The sequence below is a fragment of the Gasterosteus aculeatus genome, chromosome 12, assembly GCF_964276395.1.
Source record: "Gasterosteus aculeatus chromosome 12, fGasAcu3.hap1.1, whole genome shotgun sequence".
In the NCBI taxonomy this organism is placed as follows: domain Eukaryota; kingdom Metazoa; phylum Chordata; class Actinopteri; order Perciformes; family Gasterosteidae; genus Gasterosteus; species Gasterosteus aculeatus.
This window is the reverse complement of record NC_135700.1, coordinates 6,878,561-6,905,076: the sequence shown is the minus strand read 5'-3', so window position 1 is coordinate 6,905,076 and position 26,516 is coordinate 6,878,561. Positions and strand designations below refer to the sequence as shown.

Below are 26,516 nucleotides of genomic sequence, written 5' to 3'. Positions count from 1 at the left end.
GCAGCGCCCTCGATAGTTGCAGGCTTCTCTCAACAACAACTCGTTCTACCCAGGAACTAAATCTAAATCATTACTCACCACTTCAAATGTGAAAACCTTGAACCACATGAGTAAATAAAAGCCCTAAACACGAATGTAAATCTAGCTCCTGGATGCTTCCACCTCCAACATTGTGTGTGTGTGTGTGTGTGTGTGTGTGTGTGATTTATTTACTTAAAACGCGCAACCGCCTTCTTTCCCCCGACTCACAACCGCCATTCAGGAAACGCCGCTCACTCTCAATGTGATGAAAACACAGACACACACTGAGGGCTCACAGTTCGCCCTTCACTCGATTGGGTTTGTCCTGTGAAGGAGCTGCCATCAGTCTTAATATCAAGGTAGAAAATTGGCTGTTTGTGTTGTGCGTGTGCGTGCATGCGCATTCACGCATGTGGGCTTGTCCTGGCCATGGAAGCGCTGTTACGTTGTTACATGTGAGCCAGAGATTGAATTACGGACCCTCGTGGAAGCTCACATTTTGTGTAGTTACAGACACGCGCACACGCACTCAACTCACAACTTCTACCGTCTGGAGCGGCAGCGAGCTCAGTGACTTATGAAAACGTCTGCATCCACGCAGTGGATGTCGGCCTTTGTCCCTTTTTGTCTGTGTGCGTCAGTGACGTTCTGTTGTGAAATTGTTATTGTTGCACGCGTCTGTTTCCCACCTCGCGGGCGTGTTTGGTGGCGTCGTCTCCACTGAGTGCCATGATTTAGCTTCATCACATCCAGGCTGGTGATTTAAGCATCACTAAAATGGGGAGTTTTGTTTCTCATCACATAAACACTGATCGCCACCCGCGTGAATTCCTCTCTAACTTGACAGTAAACACACCTCACGTCACCGGTTTCCCAAGTGCGATCTCTTTGAGGATGCGTTTCACGTCCGCGTACCTCGGCGTGTGTATTTAAGGTCGCTGCAAGCAAATGAACGCTGTCAATGACGCGAGCTGGCGGTTGGTGTTGCTGCAGGGACTCTGGGAAGTGCAGTTTTACTCACTTCTGGTTCCATGACAGACGTGCTGCCACCAGTGAAGCTGGTACGGCCTTGTGTCCCATGTCCTCTGTCCCTGTAATCCCAAATGCGACTGACTTCCAACAAATGACGGGCAAATCCTTTTACGTTGTCATTGATCTACAGCGGCGCAGACGGTCATGCCTCCAGCATGACCCCAAGACAGCATGTAATTCAAACAAGCAGCGAATGATCCGATCGATCAGTAGTGATCATCGGCCTTCTTCGCAGAGGACTTTGGTCCAAAGCCTGTGATGTGTTAATGTGGTGTTTGACGGGCAGTATAAATACGCACAGTGGTTTTGGCGAACCCAAAGTCTTGGATCTTTTATTTAGATGATGCAATAACCTAATGATTTTTATTTTTGCTTTGCTAAGCTTTATAACTGGAAACCGCCGCAGGCCCTTTGGCACTAATAGCAGTCACTGTAGATTTCTCTCCCATTCCACACTGAGTAAATGGTTAGAGCCATTATTGAAGTTTTTACAGGTTCATTAGAATATGAAAAGTTTGTGGTCACTGTGGGTCTATTTCGATATGCTTGACTTAAAGAAAACTTTTTATTGACCCGTTGGCAGTTTTCATTTTTCTACAATACTTTCGTGATTGCTAAACGTGCTTTAAAGCGACAACAAAGGGCTCAATAACAAACCACCGATTTTTGTTCACAGATTTAAGCTGAAACCTGTTTATCGAGGACGTTAAGTAGCAGCACATACGTGGTGTGGTCGGTTAGGGTCAAGGAACAAATGTTTGCCTTTGATGGGAGCTCCATCTGAATTCCCCCTCAGGCACACAATTAATACGCTTTTGAACTTCAAAAGGGGCAAATTTGCCCTTGCCAGATATTCCTTTCAATCAAAGCTTTGAAAGTAAAGGAAAATCTTGTGTATTTACAGATTTAATGGAAGAAGGCAGGGATGGAATGAGGATTTCTAAAATGGCCGTACACATTTTCAGTCAGATCTGCCAGCCACCAACAAAAGCACAGTCTCCCCGACTCCCGAAACACTCTCTACAATATCTACTTCATCACAGAATGGCACATTGGCTTCCGGGCTCCGCCGCAGTCCGTCCACTGCAGATGCACTTTCCTAATTGAGGATAAGCAATTTAGATATTATAGCATTAAATAAAAAGTAGCATATTAACATTTGATCACAGAGACATTTTGGCCCCCATGATGGGGGAAGACAGAAAGTCTTCAAGGAGTTATTTCCATTCGTCCTCAAGTGAATGCAGTGAATTTCATGGCAATCCAACAACAACTAGAAAGATAGAAGCTCAACGCCGTATTAAAGCCTTTCCTACCACTCGCCATGATGGCGCGCACATATTCCAAACAGTGCAGAAGAATGAATAGAGTAATCAGTGGACATGGAAGGGTGGAGGAAAACACAACGAGCGAGCCACTGACAGTGACTGTGACGAGGGACCTGGTGTACATCGGAGCGGCGCCGGGGTCACCTGTCGGCGCCGCGCATCAGAAAACCCATTTCAAAGAGCCTTTACATCCCTTAAAACCCAGTACGACATAATTACGGCTCCCCCTTTATAGTAAATGTTTGTGATTAATGTTTGTGTGTTGTTTGTGGCCAATTAGGACCGAACAATCCGGCAGCGAGGCCTCATCCTCCCACGAGTGAGTCGGGGTCGCTGCGATGTCGCCTTTGAATAGGTGCATTGAGTTTGGCTGCTATTCAGCGCAGCGCCGGGGGGGCGACCTTATTAACGGCGTTCTGGGCTTCGGCGTGACTCCATCAGGCAAATCAAGGGAACCTAGACCCAGGACCCCATTAGTATGCTAATAAAGTCACTTCTCTAATGGCTGATTAGCAATTCAGCGGATTTGTCCTCGCTCCGCTCGTACACACAGATCGGGGGACGGTCCTCCTAGCACGCGCACACGCGCCGCTATTAGCGCGCACATTTATTCTTTAAATGCTTCTCATCGCCGCCAATTTATTTATGACCCTCCCTCCTTTCTGCGGTTGTCCATCTTGTCAACACTTACCTAGTGCATATACAATAGGATTCCATGGAGGGAAATGTGGTGTGTGGAATATGAATCTGTTTCTCTTTGTCCCGCCTGTGGAGCTCGAGTCCCTGCTTGTCTGTGCCAGTTTGACCTGCGTCGCACCCGTTGAAACAGCGGCTCCATCACAGGGTTGGAGGCGTAAGAGGTGCTGACACGGCTTGTCTAACTCTTGCTTCTCTGTCCTCCTCAGTGCTCAGCGGCCTCTGCTTCAATGACTGTCCAGAAGATGTCAAGGTATGGAATCTGTCTCTCTAGCTGTCCCCGTAGTCTCCGTTGTCCTTATCTTCCCATGCACACGTCTTTATGTTCCCTCCAGTTTTTAATCCACCTTTTGCAGCAGGAACAGAAAGACATGGGCTGGAATATCCTGTCTGCTGGCCAAACGTCTTGTTTATAGGGAGGATGAACTGAAATTAGGGAAGGGGGGTTTGACTTGGTGATTCGTTTTTGAGCTCTGAGGCCGAATGAGTGCCTGTCCTGAAGTGCAGCTGGGAACAAAATGAAAAGCTTGATTGTCTTGACCTGTCTTTTTTTTTTCAAATGAAGATAAACAACAGACCTTCCAAATACAAGTCAGTGGCACGAGCTTACTGTATTGAATCTTTTGCACTGACCTATCGCCTTTTCCCAATAACATAGGATTCTTGTTTTTAACAAGGGCAAAATAATTTTTTCCAGCTCCTGTCCTTCACAAATACATTTTTGACGTTAGCTGCGTGTTGTCTCTCAAGGACACTTTGACTGCAGGAAAAAGGGATCGATTGCAGGTGTCGTCTGACTGAAGATCACACTCGGTACTTCTGCACATCCGTTGATACCGTATAAGGGTTTGAGAAAAGATACCCAGCCCTACCGAAGCTGGGCTGCATCTAACGTGCATCTGTGACTGCAGGCCGTGGTGGGTGGGCGGTTGCATTACATTGTTGGACCCCCCCCTGACAGACAACCTGCGTCCGCCTAAAGGGGGGTGTAAGGTTTTGGTCCGTGATGCAGTTGGAGTTAAATGTAACCATCGATTTGTGGAGCAGTTGAGCTTCCAGCCCTTTTGCATTCATCCCACAGAGCCGGTGTCATGACGATCGCGTGTAGGTGCGCAGAGAGATCGGACACAAATGCTGCAGCCAGTACCCCCTCTCCTCATGTAACCAGTGGGAAGCCCTTTGCAAAACACGTTGCCTGTTGACGGCAACAAGAGGCTGCTGGTATCGGCGTTGTTTTTGCTTTTCTGTCCGTCTGCTCTTCCACCTGCTTGTTGTCTAACTGAAAGGTACGATGAATGCATTAGACGAGCGGCGCTGGCGGCTGTTTCTCTTCCCCTCCTCTCCCGTCCATCACCCCACCTCTATGATTTTTTCCTTTCACTCTCCCGCTCCTCTTCTCCTCAGTTGCAGCCCTCGTCGTCTTTCTTTGAGTCCACCGATCTGCTCCGCTGTGGCTTTTCACATCACTCTCACTCTGTTTTTTCCTCATTCCCCTTCTTCCCTTCCTCACCTGACTGCCGAGTGTCGCAGCATCGCGGTCCGGGTCTCTCTCTCGTGGCGGGTATGTTCAGGCGTGATGAGCCCAGGTAAACAGAGGGAGGGCTCGGCACAAATCTCGACATTCGCCAAGTCGCCCTGGTGAAAATAAAAGTGAAGAACGGCTAGGGTCACCGTGGTAACAAGGAGCCTTTCCGCCCACTCTTTCTGTATTTCTCCTTCACTCCTCCTTCCTCGTTTCTCCTGTCTCCTTCTGCTGAGACTGACAGACGGTTGATGTGAAAAGATACTTGCCAAGTGTCACGTTCTGTGTGTTTCATGTTTTCGCAGCCGTTTGGTGTTAACCAGCCCGGCCCCTATGTCATGTACACCACTACGGACTCCAACGGCAACCTGAAGAACGCCTCGGGTAAGGACTTGATATTCATCATAACAAGGTACAGCTCCATAGCGCCCTCTACGCGGCGCCTGGTCGGCCCACGACGATGTCTCCGCCCTTTGGTTTTTGCCTGCGTTGGCTGCTGAAATTTGCCATGGAGGTTAAATGTGGGCTTGAAGCTGTTTGTTTGTGTTCATGCCAATCTGCAGAGAAGGGCTGCGGCTGTCACGGCTTTCTTTAGCAGGGCAGCAGCCTTCAGTTCTCTACGTGAAGCCTGTGCTGAAGCTTCTGAAACCTGCATTCTCTCTGTCTGTATAATAGTCTATGGGGAAACCACTCTACTTCTTACTTCATTCATTGACATAGTAATGTACAGACTCGTGCCGCGCGCGGGAAATGATGTTCATTTAGTAAATGATGGCCCCATTTAGAGTGGAATGCACCATAGAGCTGAGGATGCTTTAGGGCGCCGCTACCTTGTGATTGACGAGTCGCCACCGCTTCCAGAGACGTATGCGGCGGCGCTACGTCACAGTCCAAATACTGTCACTACACCTGTTGCAGTGTTTTCCTGAGTGATACTTAAGCCACGGAGATTTTCGTGACTATCCACAGAGAAATTCCAGAGACTTTTATTTATCTAAACCTTTCACTGCCTGAGCCCATACGTCCACGTCAGATTTATTAATATCTGACTCACTCATCGATGACAGCTTTACTCAGTCTAGCTGAACACTGTTTTCAAGGCTTTTCATCAAACAGAGAATGAGAAGAAGAGGGACATATTGATTTTACTTGCCTGTTGTCTTTTTTTTATCATTATGAGAAAATCGGCCCGAAGCCTCAAAGGCTGAAGCAATAAGGGCCGCTAAAGAAAAGACTGTTGTAACTGAAGAAGAGTGAATGAGTGTTGTAGCAGTAGTTCACTCCACCTCTGTATAAATGCCGTTCTCACCCACGTTTGTACTTTGTAAAAGGCTGTAACACGTATCGTTAAAGGAAAATAACTCCATACAACTTTTGATCAGTCAGACTCGTTTTTGAAAGATGAGGCCAAGTTCTCCAGCACTGTCAGTCCGATATTTATACCGGAACGAATGCGGCCGCACTCTTTCTGGGTTACAGTATTCTCAAAATGTCTGCATGACTCTGGAAGAAAAATAGTGTGAAGACTACAAAAAGCTGTCAGCCTTTACTCCCAAATTCCTCCAACAGCGAAGCAACATCGACCATCTGTTCTCCTTTTTATGAAGGTCCGCGGTATATGTACACTCGATGTTTATTTCTTTGAACAAAGATCTGTAGGCAAGCAGGATCATCCCGAATGGAATTAGTTAGGAGACGCCGATCGAGAGTGTTGGAAGAGTATTTCTATTGACATCTGCGTGTTTTTTTCATTTATTTTCAATGTCAAACCGCTCCTTCACATATTCTCGAAGGGCTACTCCCCTCTGTTAATGTGAGCAGGCCTGTCAACATCTGGCTGTGTTCTGTGCTGGTATACACAAGGCACCACGCCAGGGTTTTGTTCACAAATCCCCACCCTTTACATGAATAATGACAAGCATTTCCTTAATGTCAGGGTTCCCAGCCGTATTGATTGCGGCGCCGTAATTCGTAGCGTCACGCGGTCTCCATAGGAGGACAGATTCCTGCAATCCTGGAGCTGATGATCACTGCGCTACTCAGTGTGCATCAGACTAACAAGGGCAGAGAGCGATGCATAAACAGAGAGAGGAATAGATGCGTGGAAAGATGAGACGAGACATTGAGGACAGGGATGTTGTGCCGAATTAACCAAAGTGAAGCTAATTGACGCTACATTGTGTGCAGAGCTGGATGAGGACAAGATGCACTGACAGCCCGGGGTCAGGGATATGTATAAAGTGTGTGTGTGTGTGCAGCATAATCCCACTTTGTCAGAATTCACTCTTTCATTTATCTATTGGCACAACTGGCGTCCATACGTTTCCAAAGAGCGTCGACAGATCACAGTCCAGCTTCACTGTCATTCCACCGCCATTAAACGACTGTCGGCTCACGGCGACAAAAACACTGTTGAAATGAATCTTCTAATCGGCGCAGACTTTTCTGCTCTGGCTGCGCGCCCAAAAGCGGATAAAATATTAACACGAGCCGACCTGTATGTAGTTGTCTCGCAGCGTATCGAGGCACACAGCTTCATCACACACACACTCTGCTGGTTTAAAGTATGCTGCCAAATGGGCGTAGAGAGAAGGAGTGGAGAGGCGGGGGGTGCACTTTGGGGGGAGCTTTCACCACCTGCACCCACGCCCACTGCAGAGAAGATGGAGAGTCATGCAGAACCACACTGGATGCGGAGGCGATTTTTGGAATCCTAGTAAAGTGAGATGCTGAAAAAGATCCGGTGATATTTGGGTGTTTTGAGTGTTTTCTTTGGGATCAACAAGACGAATTTATAATAAGCTGAAACTTTGCCACTTTTAGAAAGGAAGTTAACACTTGTTTTGCAGCCCACCATGATCAAAAGTATGTGGACACTTTTTTGGTAATACACAAGATTTGAGCAAATCCTATCTGAGGTTTTCCTTGCAGTCTTGTAGCCAGCGTTCTAACCTCCTTCCATATGTGTGGCATGTCTGAGGTCAGGGCCCGTTCAGGCCAGTCGAGGATTTTCCTCTCGGTTCCCTGTAGATCATCGTAAGTGTATCGTAACATAAGATGTAGTAACTTGCCTGTACAGTTGGAAACTCCTCTGCTACAGACTGCTGTGAAACTTATTGGGGTTAAAAAAGAGCAGCAACATAGAATCGTGTCCGAGCCGACTCGGAGGTCAAAGGTCTGCGTCTAAAGGCCTTTATTGACCAGGAGTGTGATGAGTAAACACCAGAATAATGCGAGCATGAGAGCACTCGTTCACTGAGAGAGCAGCGTTGAAGGAGAACGCTTGTATGAGACAATGATTTTTGTATCATTGTCTGGAATTCAGAAAGGTAAAAACGAAGCTCTGGCACCCGCTGCCTTTGTCATGTTTTCAAATGTGACTTATTGGTTGGCGAGCACTGATATCTCCTGAAATATTCTGTTGTGGTTTCAGCCCCATGTGAAGAACTTGTGTTTATGTTTTCAATATCGCCGTTCCACACAACGTAACCGGTTAATGCGAAAGCTAAACAAACAAAAAAACAAAAAAATGACTGTGTAAAAGTACTGAGTACAAATTCAATAGTTTTGAAAATTATACCGAGCTGCAAGTGAACAAGGAGAACAAAAGAATGTTTTTTCCCCCGGGGAGGATTCAGGCTCCCCCAGAACAGGCTGAACTGCTGTAAACATTCACTCCTTCCATTTGTTCATTAAGATCTTAACTCTAGCAGGTCGGGTAGGATCTTGTCAGAAGGAGTCCAGCTCTTCGTACCGGGACAATTCAAATGTCTCATCTATCCGATAGCAGTGAATCAAATGCTAAAAACAACAGCAATATGACGGTGTGAACGTGCTGGCTGACGAAGCTACAAAGAATGAAACAGACTGTGGATGTGAAACTCTAGGAAAACAAATTACTGGCAACGACATAGTCGAATTCTTCAGGTGAGACTGGTTCGACTCTCCTCATTCCACTTTGGAGCAGGTCATTCCTGTTCAATGTAACTCAAAGACGCCACACACAAAGATTTTTAATTAAAGTATTCTATTTTTTCTACAGATGTTCTTGACATTTTTTCCGCTCAGGTTGTACATCTCCCAGCGTCTGCCTCTGCAGACAGTTCCTTTATGTTCCCGGTGTTCAGAAAGCAGAATCCTATTTATTTAACCATAGAATATCTCGGCTTACTCCAAGTTGCCCAGCACAACTTTGGCTTATGTGATCCACTCTGTGTTTGACTGGAGTGCACAGAGCGAGGAGGTGTAGCCACGAGCTTCGCCGGCAACGCTCCCCAGACCCCTCATTTAACAGCAGCAAAGTGCTACGGGGGCCGCCTGCGCGCACGCGCGTGTCTGCACCGCGCTGTGATTTAAAGTGTATTTATTCTGTAGCTCGGGGAACAGCCAGCGAGGCTGCCAGAGATGAGCAATGATGGCAGTACGTACGCACACACAATGTCTGGGCCTCTCCACTGGGGCCCGACGATCTTCACTTACCCTTCACCCTCCTGAAAGGGAGAGCGCGCAGAGAGAAGAGGAGACAGAGATTATGATATGCTGAGAGATGGAGACCAGGGGCCCGAGAAGCCACAGCATCATGGATGAAATAACTGCAGAACAAGAGGAAGGGAAGAAGGATGGAAGTGGGTCAGAGGGACGTCAGAGTCTGCAGAGAGGAGACGGGACAGAAGTAGAGCATTCTTAGTCCGGTGAGATACCTGAGAAGACCATGCCAGCGCGTGCGCACACACACACACACACACACACACACACACACACACACACACACACACACGTGCCTATAGTTCATGCTGTATAAATGTCCCGCATGCTGTGATAATACCACCCTCTCATCTGGAAAGGTGAATAGCGGCGCTGGCGAGATTTCATTCTACCCACTTTTCTGTGGGCGAAGGTTACCCGTACTATATGCACGCACTGTGTGCGTCCATGTGGTTCTCAGGCTGGCACGTAATCTTCAATCAGTAGCCATATGCGGGTGTCTGCACGTGGGTGCGCGTGCATTCCCTGACATCTGTTTTTTTTTACCTTGTGAACGCGTGCGCGGCTGTGGACCCGGCAGGCAGCGGTGTGCCGTGCCCCTCACTAAGCAGGCTGGATGGATGAGTATTGGCTGTGACTCTGACAACGGCACACCTCATTATCAAGTACCTCCTGCTGAGAAGGGGGGGGGGGGGGGGGGGCATGTGTGGTGGGGATGAATAGTTGTTCATTAACAACCTTTTTATCTTCTGCCCGTGGACACTGAACAGGTAAAAAACAAAAACCTGTGCGGCGTCGGCCTCAGGGTTCCACGTCGCACCGTGTTTCATTAGTCGAGAGGGGGGGTGCTGCACCATTCAGGGTGTGTTGTGTGATTGAATCACAGTAGGCGAGCCGTCGATGTGGACCGTGTGGGAGCAAGTGATGTCTTAATGTTCATATTAATGCAACGTACAATAACAAAAATACACATGACATTAGCTTATGATATGTACAGTGTCACTTATGACCAAATAGCAAAAATAAAAGATGTTTTACACAATCCCAATTGGGAAGCATATTTCGCTGTATCACAACCGCAAGCTGCATCCTGCACAGTTTCTCTGGGCTCTTGTGAATCACTCGATGTATTGAAATCCACTGTTTGATTGTTCTGAGGTTGCCCGGTGTGCTTGTGCTTCATATCTTTTTCTTTTTGTCGATTTGATACATAAACATGCTACAGCCATTGTCATTGGCACCAGCCCGCCATTACCATGGCGTCTTTTAACCGCTGCATTTGGCTGTTAGTGCCACCAAACACAAAACATCCGCCGGCATGAAGAGGAAATTTCAACCAGTCCGGAGTAGTTGTTTCTATGGCGGCAAGGATCAGGGGACGAGGAGAGTAAGAGAACGTTTGACATAGAAAGGCTGAAACAGAAAAGAGGAGAACCACATCAGGCCCGGATCAATGAGGAGCTCTCTGCAGGCTGTGCAATTAGGCTAATGAGTTCACGGGATTAGCAAAGGCTCCCTCACACACTTTCACACACGCGATCATTGTAAGTGCTCGACCTTTAAAAAAAAAAAAAAACACATGTTCACCTGCTGCAACTCAATCCTTTGTACCTTAACCTTTAAGACGTTCACCAGTTCCAACACTCAGATTCAAATATGCGTGCTGCACGCTGCGTTGTGTCCACTAGAACATTCACTCACGAGGCATTTGTGTTGTTTTCTTTGGAAACTGCCTCAAGCAGCGCCGTGAGAGCCGACTTATTGAGCTCCGACCTCCTGCCGGGCCCTCGGCCGCGGGACACCTCTAGTTCCTCCGAGGAGTTCGCCACTGAGCGCTACCTCATCCTCAGACCACTTTTATTAGCACAGTATATGGAGGATGGAGCTGGCGAGCGTGTGGACCGGCGAGGTGAAAAAGGGTCAGGAGGAAAAAAAAGGGGGAGAAAGTAAGAGGGAGCTCGCTGCAGGGAGAGAGAGGGAAAAGGGAGAGCGGGGCAAATTCAGGGCAGGACGCCAAGTAGGAAAATAGGAGATGTGAGGAGAAGAGCCCAGAGTAGGAGGAATGTTGGTGTGGAAGGGAAGAAATTGAGTGGAAAGGTAACCCTCCACGGAGACATGGGGAATTACTATTGATCGGCCTTAGCATGCTTTTTCTCATTCCTGCCTTTCGCTGATTTGCCTCCCTCCTGCGTCCTTCTTCCCTCACCTTTTTTCCTCCCCTCCAGCGCTTTCATCGCTTTTCCTCTGCTCAGCTTCTAGCCTCTCCCTCCCTCCCTCCCTTTTTCTCCCTGCATAGATTGTAAAGAGATTGTTAAACCTCTAATTAGGTCTCCCATGCTGTCTGCCAATCGGTTGATCAATCGATCTCCAAGGAGCCTCCAGTTCTAATGAAATGCACGTGCGCGTCTCAGTGCATCTTGTAGCTCGTCACAGACGCTTCGTTCTGGCTTGCTGTGCGCTCACGTTCCAGCGTGTACATGTGTACCTGCACGCTGTCTTGACGGTGGATCTGAAAATAAAAGGCTTTCCCGGATGCTTTCAACAATCCCCCCCCACTAGTTACTTCAAGTCCACCGCGTCCACAGAAGTTCAGCAACCTTGAGTGCCGCTGAAGCGAATGTTTTGCAGCACCGGCTGAGAGCTCATTCATTCTGGCACACTGTCAGCTTTCTGCGGCCGCCGCTGCACTCGCAGAGCACCGGCGTCCCTCCGAATGACACCGGCTCAAACTCCCACGCAGCGCCGGGAGAAACACACATGCTCTTGGCCCCGTTTGGCGGTGAGTCTTGACTCCACGCGTTCCCCTGAATGGAGGCGTTTCTAAATCACTCTGAGATGCTCAGTGACACGGTCATCTCACCTCCAAATGAAACCGGGGAATTTATATTGCGTTTGTTTGTTTTGTTTTTTTCTCTGTTTGATTTTCTTTATCTGAAGCAGAGCTGAAAGGGGCTGCAGGATATCGCGCCGTGGACCGAGGCGCAATTCTTTAGAAAACAACTTGTGTCTTTTTCATTTTTAAGGCAAATTAGACTGATGGGGGCATCTGGTGTCTGTCCTCTGCTTTCTCCCCCCTGGTTTCTCCCCCCCCTCCTCCCCTCCTCCACTGACACATTTCGGCCTTTGTCTGGCCGCAGATGTCTACGTGCTTCTGAGCTGCTGATAAGGACAGAGCAGCTATGAAGCCCTGCAGGCATGCGCACTCACTCACACACACACACACACGTGTACTTGTACACGCGCTCACACGCCGTATCCGTGTCCAGAGCTTGACACCATTGTACGGGCGCTGAAGGGGGCTCTCAGGGCGAGGCGCAGCTCGTGCCCGTGGTCTTTACCTCGTGGCTCCACCCACGTTATTATCTCTGCGATTTGCTCCTTTTTTTGCCATCAGGGGAGCGAATGGTTTCTATAGCGACAGGCTCTAGGAATTTCTCTGAAAACATTATTTCTTTTGGTTCTGAAGCCCTGGGGAGGAGACGGGAAGCCAAATATGACTCTGACCCTTTTCTTCCTTTGTGGCATCAGGCTGTCAGGGTCCGCACATGGTTACATTTTACATACGTTTTGTGTCATGTTTGAATTCCTCGACAAACTAATCCAAATTATCCTCGGTGCCCAGTTCCAGACTGGAGCTAGATGTCACATAATCTGCCCCAGAGGTGTTAAAACCTCTAGACAGCACAAGGTTTTTCCTGACGATATGTCCTCGATATGTCCTCAACAGATGGACACACACACACACACACACACACACACACACACACATAAAAGTGTGCTAGCTCCCTCAGAGGCGTCCATGTCCTCTCTTTCTCTCGCTCCAATATTGCTCTCATTGTTGCAGAGTTTTTTCATTCATTCTGCCGTACTACTCCCCCCAAGGAAGTTTCACAGAGAGAGTTTTGTCGTCGTCGGTCTCTCGGTATTCTGCTGAGAGAGAAACGGGGGGCGAGAGTTAGAGGAAAATCAAAATGCGTCTCGTCGATTCCGGATTCCACCTCTGTGCTAAATGTAAAGTCCTTTAATGTGCATTATCGCCCTGCGCTCAATGACTGGCTTATAGGTGTGAGGCATCATTTGACGGCGCCGCGTCATACGGATGAGATGACGCGCCGTCTGTCCATTTCACAAGTGAACTCCAACCTCAAACCTCCGCGAACGCTGCGTTGCTTTTATGTTCGGTTGAAAGCAGACGGCGGCGCCGTGACGGGTTTGTTGTGGCAACGTGAACGAATCTTTACAAGTTTGTTCCACTAAGAAGGATTTTTGGTTTTATTAGTTGAAAGGCTTTTGCCAGAGCAACCACTTTACACATAACTGACATTGACAATATGCAGCAGAGGCCAATTAATGTATCCAGGCTTCATTCTGACCCTGAAGCCTAAAAACGCTCACAAACCGGCCGCAACCCTTTCAAAAGCGCGCGTTTGTGTTTGTGTTGTGTGCCCGTCCGTTTGTGTGGTCCTAAGTGTTCGCTTGCCAGCCTCATCCCCTTGTTCGGGTTATCTGTTGGGCTTTGGATCACTCATCTAATGCGATGTGTATCTTGCCCACGTGTGTGTGTGTGTGTGTGTGTGTGTCTGTGTGTGCATTTAGAACTGTTATTAAAATGGGAAAGCGCACACAGACACATGAATGTAGACGCCAAGGCCGGCCGCTCGTGCTGCTTTGAATGTGCTTTGCGTTCCTCGAGGTGGCTGGTAGGCTGTCCGTCATGTGGACCGGGTGGAGTCCTCCGCCAAAGCCTCCGCCGGCGGTGCCACAGGGAGATGTGAGAGAAACACTCGGACACACACCGCTCTGCACAGCGCTCGTTGCCAGCCTCCCCTTGTTGTCAAATGGCTTTGCTCCAGCCACGGCAGCATTTCCTAGCCAGTCTACTTTCTCTTACACTCACACACACACAGCATTTGGCAGGCGTTGAGTAAAGCTCCCTGCCTGCAATGTAACCCTCCTTGATCCTCCGTCAGACACACACACACACACACAACCACACCTTGCCGAGCGGCCGAGTGCAAGCCACCCCCGTCTTGTGTACCGACAGTCTGTCTAAAAACATCATACCCAGACTGGCTTAAAGGTCCAATCCTGCTCCGTCCGGCCCGGCTGACGGGGGTTCAGTGCATTGGGCCGATTTAAAGCGGCTTCCCCTGCGGATTCGCCTATGAGTGACACTCGGTAGGTGGATATCAACTACAAGAAATGGCTTCCCCGGAAGGCTACTTGAAGGTCCGTGATGAAAGCATCAGTAGGTGAAGGGGATTAGGGGATGTTGCAGGCGACGGGTGCGGCCTGCGGAGTTACTCAGGATGAGCAGCGCGACTGAAACCTCAAGACACATGTTACTTTTCTTTTGATTTTTCTTTAGGATTTCTCACATTGTCTCATGGTTTCCTTTAGGGTCTAAGGTGACTTGTAGTATGTAGACATCATGAAAGTAATGCACTATTTGCTTTGTTCAATGCTTTTATGACTGACGGTGAGGATGGTCGATCCCGCGTTGTTCAATGGAAAGTTCTCGAAGGCATTTATGAAGGTAACAACGTTTTCAGCTCGACAGTTTACACGTTTCTCCTCCGGGGTTCACTTGGGTCTGACTGCTCCCTGCGTGTGTTTGCTCCTCGGTAATGAAACGTTTCAAACAAAACAGCATTTTGTTTTGTCACAAGCAGACATGCATGCAAACCTTTCTAATACATGTTTTGACACATTTGTGAGGAGAACTTTATTGTTCCTTTGCTTCCTGTTTTACTCTCCTTTTCTATTTCAGTGAATCCACCAAATTGATTTTAAAAGCAATGTGTTACTGTCGGTAACGGTATTTGACACACTCGCTCGTAAAAACACAGATACAGGACTCGTGTGAAATGTCTGTCTGAAGCCACGGCTTTGTGAACTAGTCAATGTCCATTGACTTACTGCAGACAGGCAGTGTTCCTCTGCGTCTCCTTCGCTCATCCGAGGTGGGCAATTAAAGCAATTATGCTGCCTCTTCGCTTCGCCCAGCGACAGAGCACCAAAAAAGCCGAGGCAGAGGGAAATACGTAGGGCGATTTCAAGCGGGAGAATTATAGCGAGATAAAGAGAAGGCTGATGAAAAGCTTTGCCAGGTAGAAGGCGGCAAACGTCGATGGAGCATTGAGGACAAATATTCCACTAAAATACAATAAATGGAATAGCCACTGCTCCTTTTATCTAAAATGACTTTCATCCGCTCGGTTGTGAATATGTAACCTCATATGTGATGATCCCAACGTGGAATGCGTTACTTGTACACTATGAAAGACTATAAAAGTAGCGGCATGTTGAGCTGCAGCGAGCTGCACTGAACTGACCCGGGTTCAGCTGAGGTGACCAAAAACGACTCGGACAAATCTCTTTTTTTTTTTTTTGTCTTTAACTGAACTGAGGTTTGACGAACAGAGAAGCGAAGCTGTGGCGCTCCCCTCGGCCCGCAGCACGCAGTCCATCCACATTAGTTCTGATCACTTCCTGCCTCCCGGCCCTCTCTCTCTCTCTCTCTCTCTTTCTCTCTCTCCTTCCCCCGCTTTGTTTACCACGTAGAGGTTGATTTATGTCGGCTGCACTTTGCAGAGTTGGGTGGCGTGGGCGAGATACAGCTGCTGAAGGGGGGGGAGAGAGAGAGAGAGAGACGAGAAGGAGGGGTAAGCGAAAGCGAGTGAGGCCAAGTCGGAGTGGCGAGTCAAGGGAGAGGGGAGAGGGAGGTGAGCCGAGAGGAGAAGCAGGAGACTACGGGCTGGATGAGAATAGCAAGCGGGGAGCGAGATTACCGGGCGGAGCAGAGGGAGGCTGTGCGAGGAGCGAAGGAGGAGCGAAGGAGGACCGGCCTCTGGTGTCTCATTTAGGATGCGGGTTATGTCGGAACACAAGGCCTCCTGCCGCCCCCCCTCTGGCCCGGCGGCTCCTCTCCGCTGTTCCTTCCTCATCCGCATCATCGCGTTCAAGCCTGCCAGTCCTGACGGCCATGATGGAGCTGATTGGACAGACTAATGCTTTAATGGCTCCGGTGGGAAAGCAGGAGTTGCAGCCACAGATCCCCGGAGCAGGTTATGTGGTGAGGGGAGGGGGGGGGCGGGTCTCTCACGTTTACATGCACAGCTGGCAAGTGGATCAGTTGTAATGAGCAGAGTCATCGTCAGACTGTGTTCACAGAATGTTTCAGAGGGAAGCAATGCATTAAATATTAATGAGACAGACAGGAGTTAGAAAGATTCATTTAAAAAAAGGCTCCGGGCTACAATTTCTGCAATGCCCATTGTGTCGCACCGTAGAGAAGTACAAATGGCCGATTATTAAGTGTCTTGGTCGTGGTGCGTTCTAACGAAGCCAGCGCTTTAATGCCGATGTCCACTCCGTTCCCTATCTCAATGTAGCAGGTTAGAAATGGCAATTATTTTAGCTGGGTTTTATTCATTTTACAAAAATAAATGATAGGCGGTTGAGTTAGATGAAATCATTAAGGGGTAATTAAAGGAATTACATTTCATTCAAGTTTCATTCATGGCGGCCCATCCAACGCAAAAAAACACTTGAATGTTAACTTTGTTGTGGAGCGGGAGGAAATGTCAGGGGATCAGCGATGTAATAAGGATGCATTCTCTGCACACCAGACATTTCTCTACAAACGGTCTGGCAATCCGTTTAGGTTCGTCCTCGGGGAGAACCATTTAAGCAAGAAATGAAAGCAAAGCGCAGGGGAGAGATGTTTTTTTAGATTTGGGTTATTATTACATTAAATACGTTCTCTCTCTCTCTCTTTCTGCAGCCGGTCAGTTGAGCCAGTCGGCTCACTTCTCCCTGCAGCTGCCCTACACTGTGCTGGGCCTCGGCCGGAGCGCCAACTTTCTGGATCACCTGTTCGTCGGCATCCCCCGGCAGCCCGGAGAGACGGTGAGGAAATAGTTACCTGGACAGTAGGAACGCCAGCTGTACGGCCTCATACATTATTTAAAAAATAAGTATTGAGAAATATCCTCTGGGAAATGAGGCCATTCCAAAAAAAAAAAGAAAATCAGATGATGAACTTATTAATTAGAAGCACAATTCCATCATGTTAAAAGTCATAAGCAGAGAACTCATTAACAATGAGCTGGATGTTACACATTTCCTCTGAGGAGTGTGAGACTGGTTTGAAGGTAATTTGCAAAGATTCAGGGAAAGGAATTTCCCTCCTGGTATTTTCTCTTCTTATTAATAGTCATGCTGAACAGAATTCTCCCAAAAATGCTGCAAAAGCATTTAATGAGCGCTTGAGGTTGTTTTCATTTTGTTCTTCGAGCAGCAGTTCATCCAGTAAATATATGATAAGCAGGGTTTGTATCAATTCAGATCCAAATGATCGTCGTCCAGATGTTTGGAAATGAGTTGAGCACAGGATTTATAGGAGAAACCTGTAGGCCACAAACATGCTTTTCTTTTGTTACTGTAATTTGTGAAATGATTGATATAAAATATAATATCCATCCATCGCTGGATGGATGGTTTGGATTCCACCCACAAGCAAATAGATGTGTATTCTTATTGCATATTTCTTTCAGTTTGTATTTTGCAGCCCATAAAAATACAGGATGAACATAAGCAGGATAAATGTGGCGAGACTGGGCGCTAAAACGGCAGCGAGGAAAAAGCTCTTTCCCCATCAAGAGTAATTGAACTTACTATGAGGAACTTTGAATTGCTCGGGAAACTGTTACGGTTTAATAGTGACTCCATCAGATTGACATCGGTGCCACCGGGTCAGACTCCGGCAAAACCCAAGCAAATTTAGACCGTAGGTTCACCCGAAGCTCCTGCAGGACCCACCAAAATGGACGCGGCTCCTCCTTCGGCTCCCGCCGGGAGTTGACACTGCGTATAGCAGGAGGCTCAGGCCATATTGTTGGACGGGAGTCACAGGGGAACCCTAAGCAGGACCTCTAATGGGACTCCACAACGTAAAACTCCTCGTTTCTTTTTGGCAAATAGACTCCAAATCCCACATGGGACGACCTACGACCTCACTCAGGGGTGCGTGAAGGTGTGGCAGGAATATATCGACACCCCTCTCATGCCACACTACAAGCCAGCATTATATTCATATAGTAAATAATTGATCGTATTTGTGTTTTAATGTATTCCTCAGCACACATTTCTACACTTCGTCTCCTTTCCTCTCCTTCTCTCACGTTGCACTCGTCACACCTAATTTTAGGCCCGTACCACACGCGTCCCTCGTGGTACCAAGATCTTCGTCAAGCGGCTGATTAGAATTGCAGATGGGCCGGTCCGCAGTGCACACGAGAACACTCGTCCCAAACGAGCTGCTTTGTCTTTGTCCCCTTTTCCGCGCACTCCTTCTCCCTTATGCAAAGATATGTGACCTTTTTTTCCCCCCCTCCATTCCTTCCCATCCCATTCCTTCTACAAACCTAATTAACGAATGCCTAAAGATGCAGCCTCTTGTGCCGAGCAGGGGGAGTGGGGGGCTCACCCAAAGGGACCAGGGAGTGGAGTAACGCCATCAGGTCTATGTGTAATGAGGAGCAGAGGCTTTAGGAAAGAGGAGACATCCTGACCTCAGTCGGCAGGTTGTGATCAGACTCTCTCCATCCGTCTCTCATTTCTGTTTTCTCCCCCCTCGGCGTGTCCTGCTTCCATTATCTCGCCTCCCCCCCAAGCTGTGCCCTTTACGATGCTCTCCTCCAACAATGAAGAGTTTCCGCCTGCTGTAAACTCTGCTTGGATCTCCTCCGTCCGATCGCTCCTCTCTTTTATTCCCCGTCGCTCTGCGAGTCTCTCCCCTCCTGTTCACTCATCCTCCCCCCGGGGGACCCCCTCTGCTCCTCAAAGTGGTTGACTTCCCTAATCAGTCCCCTACTTGTCACTCTCGCTCCGTCTCCCTCCCTCAGCCTCCATCTATGCGCCTCCTCTGCCTGCTCCTGGTGTGCCAGATTCCCTGGCTTTGAACCAGAGTGCCGCTCTCTGAAGACTTGGGAACACTTTTCTCTTCCAAACAGCCAACTCGGATCCGCTCGCAGGCAGCGGAGGCCGACGCGTCTCCAGCTCTGCTCCCGCGCCGACGCCAGCGCTTTCCAAGAGCCAAGCGACGACGGCTGGCGGGAGCGAGAATGCGCTCGTTATGTAGCAAAGCTGCGCCGCGCGTATTCAAAATAGCTGCGAGGCGCGGCTCCTCTCTACCACTACTAGAGCGGAGAGAGCCACAACTAAAGAGCAGCGGAGCTTTCCAGATTCTGCCAAACGGAGGACTGGAAATTCCTCAAAGCTCCAAGCGTGATTGTGCTTTTAATTAATTAGCATGACGCCCGCGCTCCCCTTTGTTATCAGGCAAAGTAGGGCTCAGCAGACAGTGGAAAGGGGGGTCAACAAAGTGCTGATTCTCCTGGTGTTTTCCTGTCTCGGGTCAAATACAGTCTCTGTCGGTCTGATGTCCGACGAGCCGTGAGAGGTTTTCCCGGCTCAACTCGACTCGAGTCCCGGCGGTTAACCCCTCGTCCCGGACAGCGTGCGCTCGCCCAGCCCGACGCCCGAGTGTCCTCTCGCGATCCGTGCCTGGATCAACTAAAAAAAGACAGACGGGTGGGATGCGGCCCTGAGAGCGGAGTCCCTGGATGGGGAAAGGCACATTTGATGTCGACGGACGCCGGGCGGGGGGCTCGTTGTTCTGCCGATGGCCTGATTCTCTGGCAGCACACCTGGCGACAGACACACTCAATCACGCATGCTAACGCGACACAGACGTGCAAACGTCCGTGGGGAGAAACTTCTTTGTCCTCTCTTATATGTATCGTTTTTTTGTGTCGCTAACGCGCTGCTGAAAATAGCCCACAGCGGCCAATGAGAACCTGTCATTCTGCCCCAGAGGACTTAACACTCATATGGAGAGTCTGTGGCTGCGAGTCTATCGGGAAACCTGCGTTGGGATGCCGATATCTACCTAGATGTTTAGGTAGCACACTTCCATTTAATCGCACAACATGTGCATCGTTTGAACAGTAGATGTTGGCTTAAAGTTGTCTGTCTACCACTATTTCTCCATTTCTCTATATTCTGTTTAAAGAGAAGACACATTTACGTTTTAGTTTTCTGTTTTCATTGTGATCTCTCGGTGGGCTTTTTTTTATACTTAATCTTCAGATTAACGCAGACAATTTAAAATATTTCAGTGGTAATTGGAGACCGTTGCCGTGTCAGAGTTTTAAGCTATTTAATTAGTCTGAATTAAATTGAAGAGCATCAGAAATAGGAAGTGTTTTTGTATTGTGCTGCCGGGGCAAACTGTATTTTGATAGAAGGCGTATTTTCTATGGCACATGGGTCTCGCAGTGTCCCTGGTTGAGTGAGTATTTGTTGTCTTTTGTCCAGTGGCTCCTTCAGTTTCCTTCCTCTGGCTGACGCGGCGGTCATGTATGTGCTCCCCCACTTCATGTGCTTTTCTTCCCCGCTCTCTTCTCAGGAGATAAGGAAGAAGGAGTGGACGGCCATCATTCCCAACTCTCAGCTCATCGTCATCCCCTTCCCACACAACCAACCCCGCAGGTACGCCAGCGCTCGCAGATCTCGTTCGGGTCACACTTTAAATCCTCTTCTGCTTGTTCACGCCAGTGTAATTTGCTGGAAGCCCCGTTGACGCTTGTTGCTAAGGATACCATTCAACGGTTTAAGCGCCTCATCTTGAAGGCACTAAACGGCATATTCAAGTTAATGTAACGCGACACGGTTAGTGTCTTTGTGGGGCTGCCTTTACAAAATAATCTGTACTCACACACACACACACACTCACAACACGCAGCATGTGTTGCAGTGTTTTCATGACGTTGTTCACATGTAGCTCAAACCCCCGGGAGGAGCTCCAGATGGCTTTTCAGCACACACACATATGAGCACCCTACATGTTCCAACGCTGTGTACTCGCCAGCACGGACACACACCTACAGAGCAGTGTAGCTGGGAGAAGACGGCGCCCCGGCATTCTTCTCACAAGCAGCCTTACGCTTACAGATTGGGTGATTCTAAATGTGACGTATTAAAGTGGTCGGATTTGCTGGAAAAATACTTAAAAGTCCTGGAGGAGAGCAGCAGCCCTTCATTGTGTTCAGCCACGACGAGAAAGTGAACAAGATGTTAATTTATTTATGTTAGCGTTCCCTGCAGATGTGTGCCTTTTGGTAATCGAATCAAATTTTCTTCTGCTAAAAAGTGTTTTGTCTCTCTCCTCCCACTCAAGTTGGAGTGCCAAGTTGTACCTGACTCCTAGCAACAGCGTGCTGCTGACGGCCATCGCGCTGATCGGGGTGTGCGTCTTCATCCTCGTCATTATTGGCATCCTGCACTGGCAAGAGAAGGTCAGGACACACACACACACACACACACACACGTATAACGGTTTTCTATTTTAGAGAGAGAGAGAGAGAGAGAGAGAGAGAGAGAGAGAGAGAGAGAGAGAGAGAGAGAGAGAGAGAGAGAGAGAGAGAGAGAGAGAGAGAGAGAGAGAGAGAGAGAGAGAGAGAGAGAGAGAGAGAGAGAGAGAGAGAGAGAGAGAGAGAGCAGATTGGTCAATGGGCAGCAGATGGGTCTCTCTGTCCCTGTCCTGTAGTCCTCTAGCCTCCCACTGAGACACAAACACGGCTTCTCTCTTTTTCTTCTCTCGGCCCGTCGTCGCCGCTCTGACTCGCCCTGAACCCGGAAGGACGCTCGGCTGTAATTGGCTGCTTGTGTTCTTGCAGCGTGGCAGATCTGCTGGTCATTATTACCATAAAAACGCCCTCAATGGGGTCAATGCTCCCTTTCATGTGCATTTTGTGCTTCCTGTTGTTCCCATTGTTGTTTTACACACGTGCACACACACACACACACACACATCTTCTCCAAGCCATCTGCTGTGTGTGTGTGTGTGTAATGTGCCTGCCTGCCTGTGTTTATATGTGCATGGTCACACACAGACACGCTCTAATTGCTCCCTTTTTTGGGATACGTGGGGCCGAGCTTCAGCCTCATCGGAGCCGGAGCTACATCTTAAAAGAAAGAAAACATGGCTGGTGCCTGAACGGAGCGACTGTGCGCACACACACACACACACACACACACACAGACACTTACACAAACACACACGTGTGTGTTTCTTCCTCAAGAGAGTGGGAGGAAGAAAGAGGGGAAAATGCTAACTTTAAAGGGAAAAACACTCCTTGCAGTGTACTTCATGGAATCAAATGTTCACGCAGGCAGGACGGTGGGTTTGAAGCCTCAAAGAAGCAACGCGCGTGGCTTTGATCGCCGTAATGTGCTCAGGCTGACCAGAAATAATGAAAAGATACCTGCGTTCTTCCCTCCCACGCCAACACGGATAATGCGAGCTGGCTCTGGGAGTGTTCAGGGAACACGGGAGTTCTGTTGGTGCTTTATTGTTGCTGTTGATTTATCTTAAGGCCACATGTTGTTTTAACTGATTTGGTACAATGATACGGCTCTGTTACAGAAGCCGGTGGGACGCGTCAGTCAGCTGAGGCCAATTCAGAAAAGTATTGTTGCTGAACATTCAACATCGACTTCAAACTGCGGGATGGATTTTTGGTTTCTACCAAACATCTCCAGCATCTGTTCCTGTTTGCGGCTCACGCAGCAGATTCTGATGCTGCGCTCGGATGTTTCACACTTAGAATTCCCTCTTCACATTTTAGCTGCCCAGGCTTTTTATAGAAGAGTGACGGATTGTAACAAACTTCCTCATGTTTTTCATCATGCACCATCGCCAAGTCGTGGAGGTTTACTAGCTTCAACATGTTACTTTCTGGACCTTTGGCTCCCCCCAAAAACATCCTGCCCCACATAAAACTGTAAAAAGACAAAAAAGTAAAAAGACAAAATATAACCAATCATATCTATCCATCTAGATAGATAGATAGATAGATAGACAGATCATCTCGTGTCAACGAGGAAACAAAGTGCTTTACATACTCATTGGAAGGGAATGGAAGACATTACGGCTCAGAAAACAGGACCATCAATGAGATGCATTAAAATCACATAAATAAAGGATTTGTGTATTTCATTTAGTAGCAAAAGAGATGAACACTTAATGATGAACACTCTTTATGCCTAAAGAAAACCACGATGACTTCTGTGATCCGCTCTGGATGTGAGGTTTCCCTGATGCAAATTCTCCCACTTTATCATAATGACAATAACTTTTGTTTAGCTTGTCATGGACTCCATAATGCTGCATTTTAGCGGTACAGACTTGTGATGTCGTGGCCCCCCTTTAACCGAAACGCAACAGCCACCCATCAAAAACATGTTGTACGGCCCACGTCCTCCCTGAGATCGCCTCTTCTCCCACAGATTTCTTTTACCGCGGGCCCACCGATAAGGTCAGGGCGAGCCCGTTGATCGACGCTTGGCATTTGTGCTCGTTTGCGCCGCCGCCTCTGGTATTTAATCGTCTAATAACAAAGTCGGGCAGAGGGCAGAGGCACCGGGGCAAAGAGGGGCCGTCCCGCCAAACACGCTTGCCAGGCTACACAGCTTCGACATCAGCCGGGGAGGTGCGATCAAGAGGTGGAGAGGACGGGATTGTGGGGCGGGTGGGGGGGGGGGTGGACGTACCCATTCATCGTCTTCATGCAGGACACGCAGGCCCGACTTAATTAGTTGACATTAGAGCCCGGAGAGACCTCGCAGTGGCTTCCCACCTGCTTTCAGACACGGACGGGGCTCCATTAAAGCCCTGAGATGGACGCAGATCAATGCTCTCCTGCCTCGTGACGAGTTGTGCCTCGGGGCGACAGTTTGCCGGAGTATTCCCTTGATTGTCAATTAGACCGGGCGACGGCAGCAGCAGCGCCCGGTGGTTAACCCAAAGGAGAGGACATCAATCCATCTGCTTGGCCTAAACGGGGGAAAAGCACAACATCAATCAATATGAGGCGCTGGTATCTTGGAAGATAGATGAAGGCTTCATTACAAATCAAAACTGACGGGATGAAGAAGACAAAAAAGCGGGAAATTAATCAACATCAGGGGAAGGATCGGCCGTCCTTTAAATGAAAAAGTTCTTCACTAATGTGTCGAGATATTTTCTCCACTGCGACAGTAAATGCTGAGAGAATACATTTCTTTAACCGAGATTGTTCCTCTCTGTCACTTTTATGCCCCTTTTCTCCCCATCATCAGTTCTTCCCTGGTATCAAATAGCAGACGTGATGAATCATTGACTACACCGTCCTCGCTCCACATGAGATCTGTGTTGTTCTGCGGCGCTCAGCGGCCGCCAAAAGGCCAAGCGGCTCGATGGCGCGCTTAGCGGCTTCGGTCCTGGGCCGCCTCGCGTCCCACTACAAAGAACTGCCGGAGGAAACTAAATGTGAGGGACTTCCCTCAGTGTGGTAGACTGTACGGAATACTTTTGACGGCAATGGTTAAAAGTTACTCTGCGTTATATTTATACTTTGATCCTAAAAGACGTCATCATCTATAGAACACGATGCATTGTACTGCATCTACTGCGGGTTCAAAGTAGGTGAAGTTCGCTCCATCCATCGCACTTGCTCCCGTCTGTCTTCAAACAATCGTCACGTGCCCTGATTTAAAAAAGGCCGGCACTGGCTGTGAATAGATCCTCTATTTTAATTATAACATAAGAGATGGAGGAGAAAATGTCCCTCTTTCTGTGGAGATAACGCAAGGCTCAGCAAAAGCTAATGTGAGTCCTCAGCAGTCTGAGTTAGTGGAGTCGAGTTCACCATTCTCCAGTTCTTGCTCCCTCCCAGAAGAGTTTTCTTCCTTTTTGTTACACAAGCGAAGGGGACACTCCACTAATCCACCAGTGGGTGCATTAGTTGCGCTACGCGGCCATGTTTAATCAGGGAGCATGTGACAGTCCGGCAGATCGCTGCTGGCTTCAGCTCTGTTCGCTTTATACCTGCCTGATGGAAGACACGCCTCCTCCAGACTAAGGTGATCGATCCCTGTGTGCTTCCTTCTGTTTTTTGTGTGTTCAGAAAGCGGACGACAGGGAGAAGAGGCAGGAAGCCCACCGTTTCCACTTCGATGCCATGTGAAGGAGGAGAAGTGCATCATGGGAGAACGTCGTCGCCTCATCTCCTCCCCCCCCCCTTCCCCCCCCCGTCACACACGCACGCCTCCTTTCAAGGGCCAATAAACGGATCTTCGTTTGCTCCAAAAAACGTTTCTTTTCAATATTTCTCAGTCCCTTAGTCAGGTGTGAAATATTTATGTTCCATTTGATGTATTCATCCCGGTGGTCGATGTACAGCAGCTCCAACACGGCCATGGAGACACGGGGAAATCCTAAAGGAGATGAAGCAGGGATTTATTTGGACCGGATGTGGTCAACAGCATGATGATCAGTCGGGTTTTGTTAGGGGATCATTTTGAAAGAAATGATACCAATTTACGTTGAAACAGAAAATTGACTCGAATATTAAAAAACTGTTTGTTTAATCACTGGAAAGGAAGCACCTTTGGCGCAGAGTGTTCTAAATGTGTCATGTTACTTGAAATCTATGTGTGTGTTACTGTCCGTTGTCTTTTTTTTTTATTAAGTTACGGAATTCTTCTGATTTTATAACCTGTGAAATTAAAATGAACTGTATTCTGTGATATCAATCTGGGCCTCAGGCAACACAATGTGGACACACGCAACATCGATCTCAACAATCTCTTCGGGGTCTGCTGAGTGCAAATTCGTCTCCTCAGCGGATCGGATCAGAGTGCCAAAAATAAGAAAATGAAGTTTCTAATGCTTCTGCATCGAGGGTCGAATCGTCTCCAAGAAGCGTTTGCATGTTGGACCGTTGAATAAGGCACAGGTTTGTTTACTCGAGATGTGGTTCTAATTTCAGTCAAGCGCTTTGGTGCGTTTGCTATGTTTATTTCACTAGAATGAGCTAATGTTTCCGAGCGGTTTGCACTTTTAACCAATGATTAATAGCAGGCGTATGTCATTTATTTAATTTTTGCTATTAAATGTTCAAGCTATTAAATGTGTTTACTCACTGAGGTTGAGAATAAAAGGTTTGTCCTGCTTAAATCAACTTGATGTTGTTTTCTTTGTATATTATTAGACGTAATGTATTTTTCATTCCTGTTGCAATCTCCTTAAGGCTGCTATGGGAATATGAGATTATGTCGCAAACAAATAATTGCCTCTCGCCCACGCAAACTCCTTTCTGGGAATATATTTTGCCGGGATGCTCTGGGGACACTGTGGATCATTTTTATGTGCGCGCGTTATCCTTCAAGCAGCAGGGAAATTAAGATGCCTTTCATTTTCATTTGGTAAATGTTGGAGCATCCTTTGGTGCCCCACTGGACATTGAGGCAGATCCCAACCGGAAGCGAGATAGTTGAGCTTCCAACAATAAAAGCAAGGCAACAACTTGCGTCTTTAAGAGTAT

At 48.2% G+C, this 26,516-nt stretch overlaps 1 protein-coding gene across 1 annotated transcript in view; it reads left to right on the top strand.

Moving 5' to 3' along the window:
- Window positions 1-26,153, top strand: part of itfg1 (integrin alpha FG-GAP repeat containing 1) — a 95,292-nt gene extending 69,139 nt beyond the window's left edge. The window contains exons 13-18 of the mRNA XM_040169035.2: window positions 3,287-3,330; window positions 4,905-4,983; window positions 16,871-16,995; window positions 20,558-20,640; window positions 21,329-21,446; window positions 25,098-26,153. Coding sequence (XP_040024969.2) covers window positions 3,287-3,330; window positions 4,905-4,983; window positions 16,871-16,995; window positions 20,558-20,640; window positions 21,329-21,446; window positions 25,098-25,157 — 509 coding nt within the window. The 3' untranslated portion in view covers window positions 25,158-26,153. The remainder of the gene's footprint in view (window positions 1-3,286; window positions 3,331-4,904; window positions 4,984-16,870; window positions 16,996-20,557; window positions 20,641-21,328; window positions 21,447-25,097) is intronic.
- Window positions 26,154-26,516: the final 363 nt, after the last annotated feature.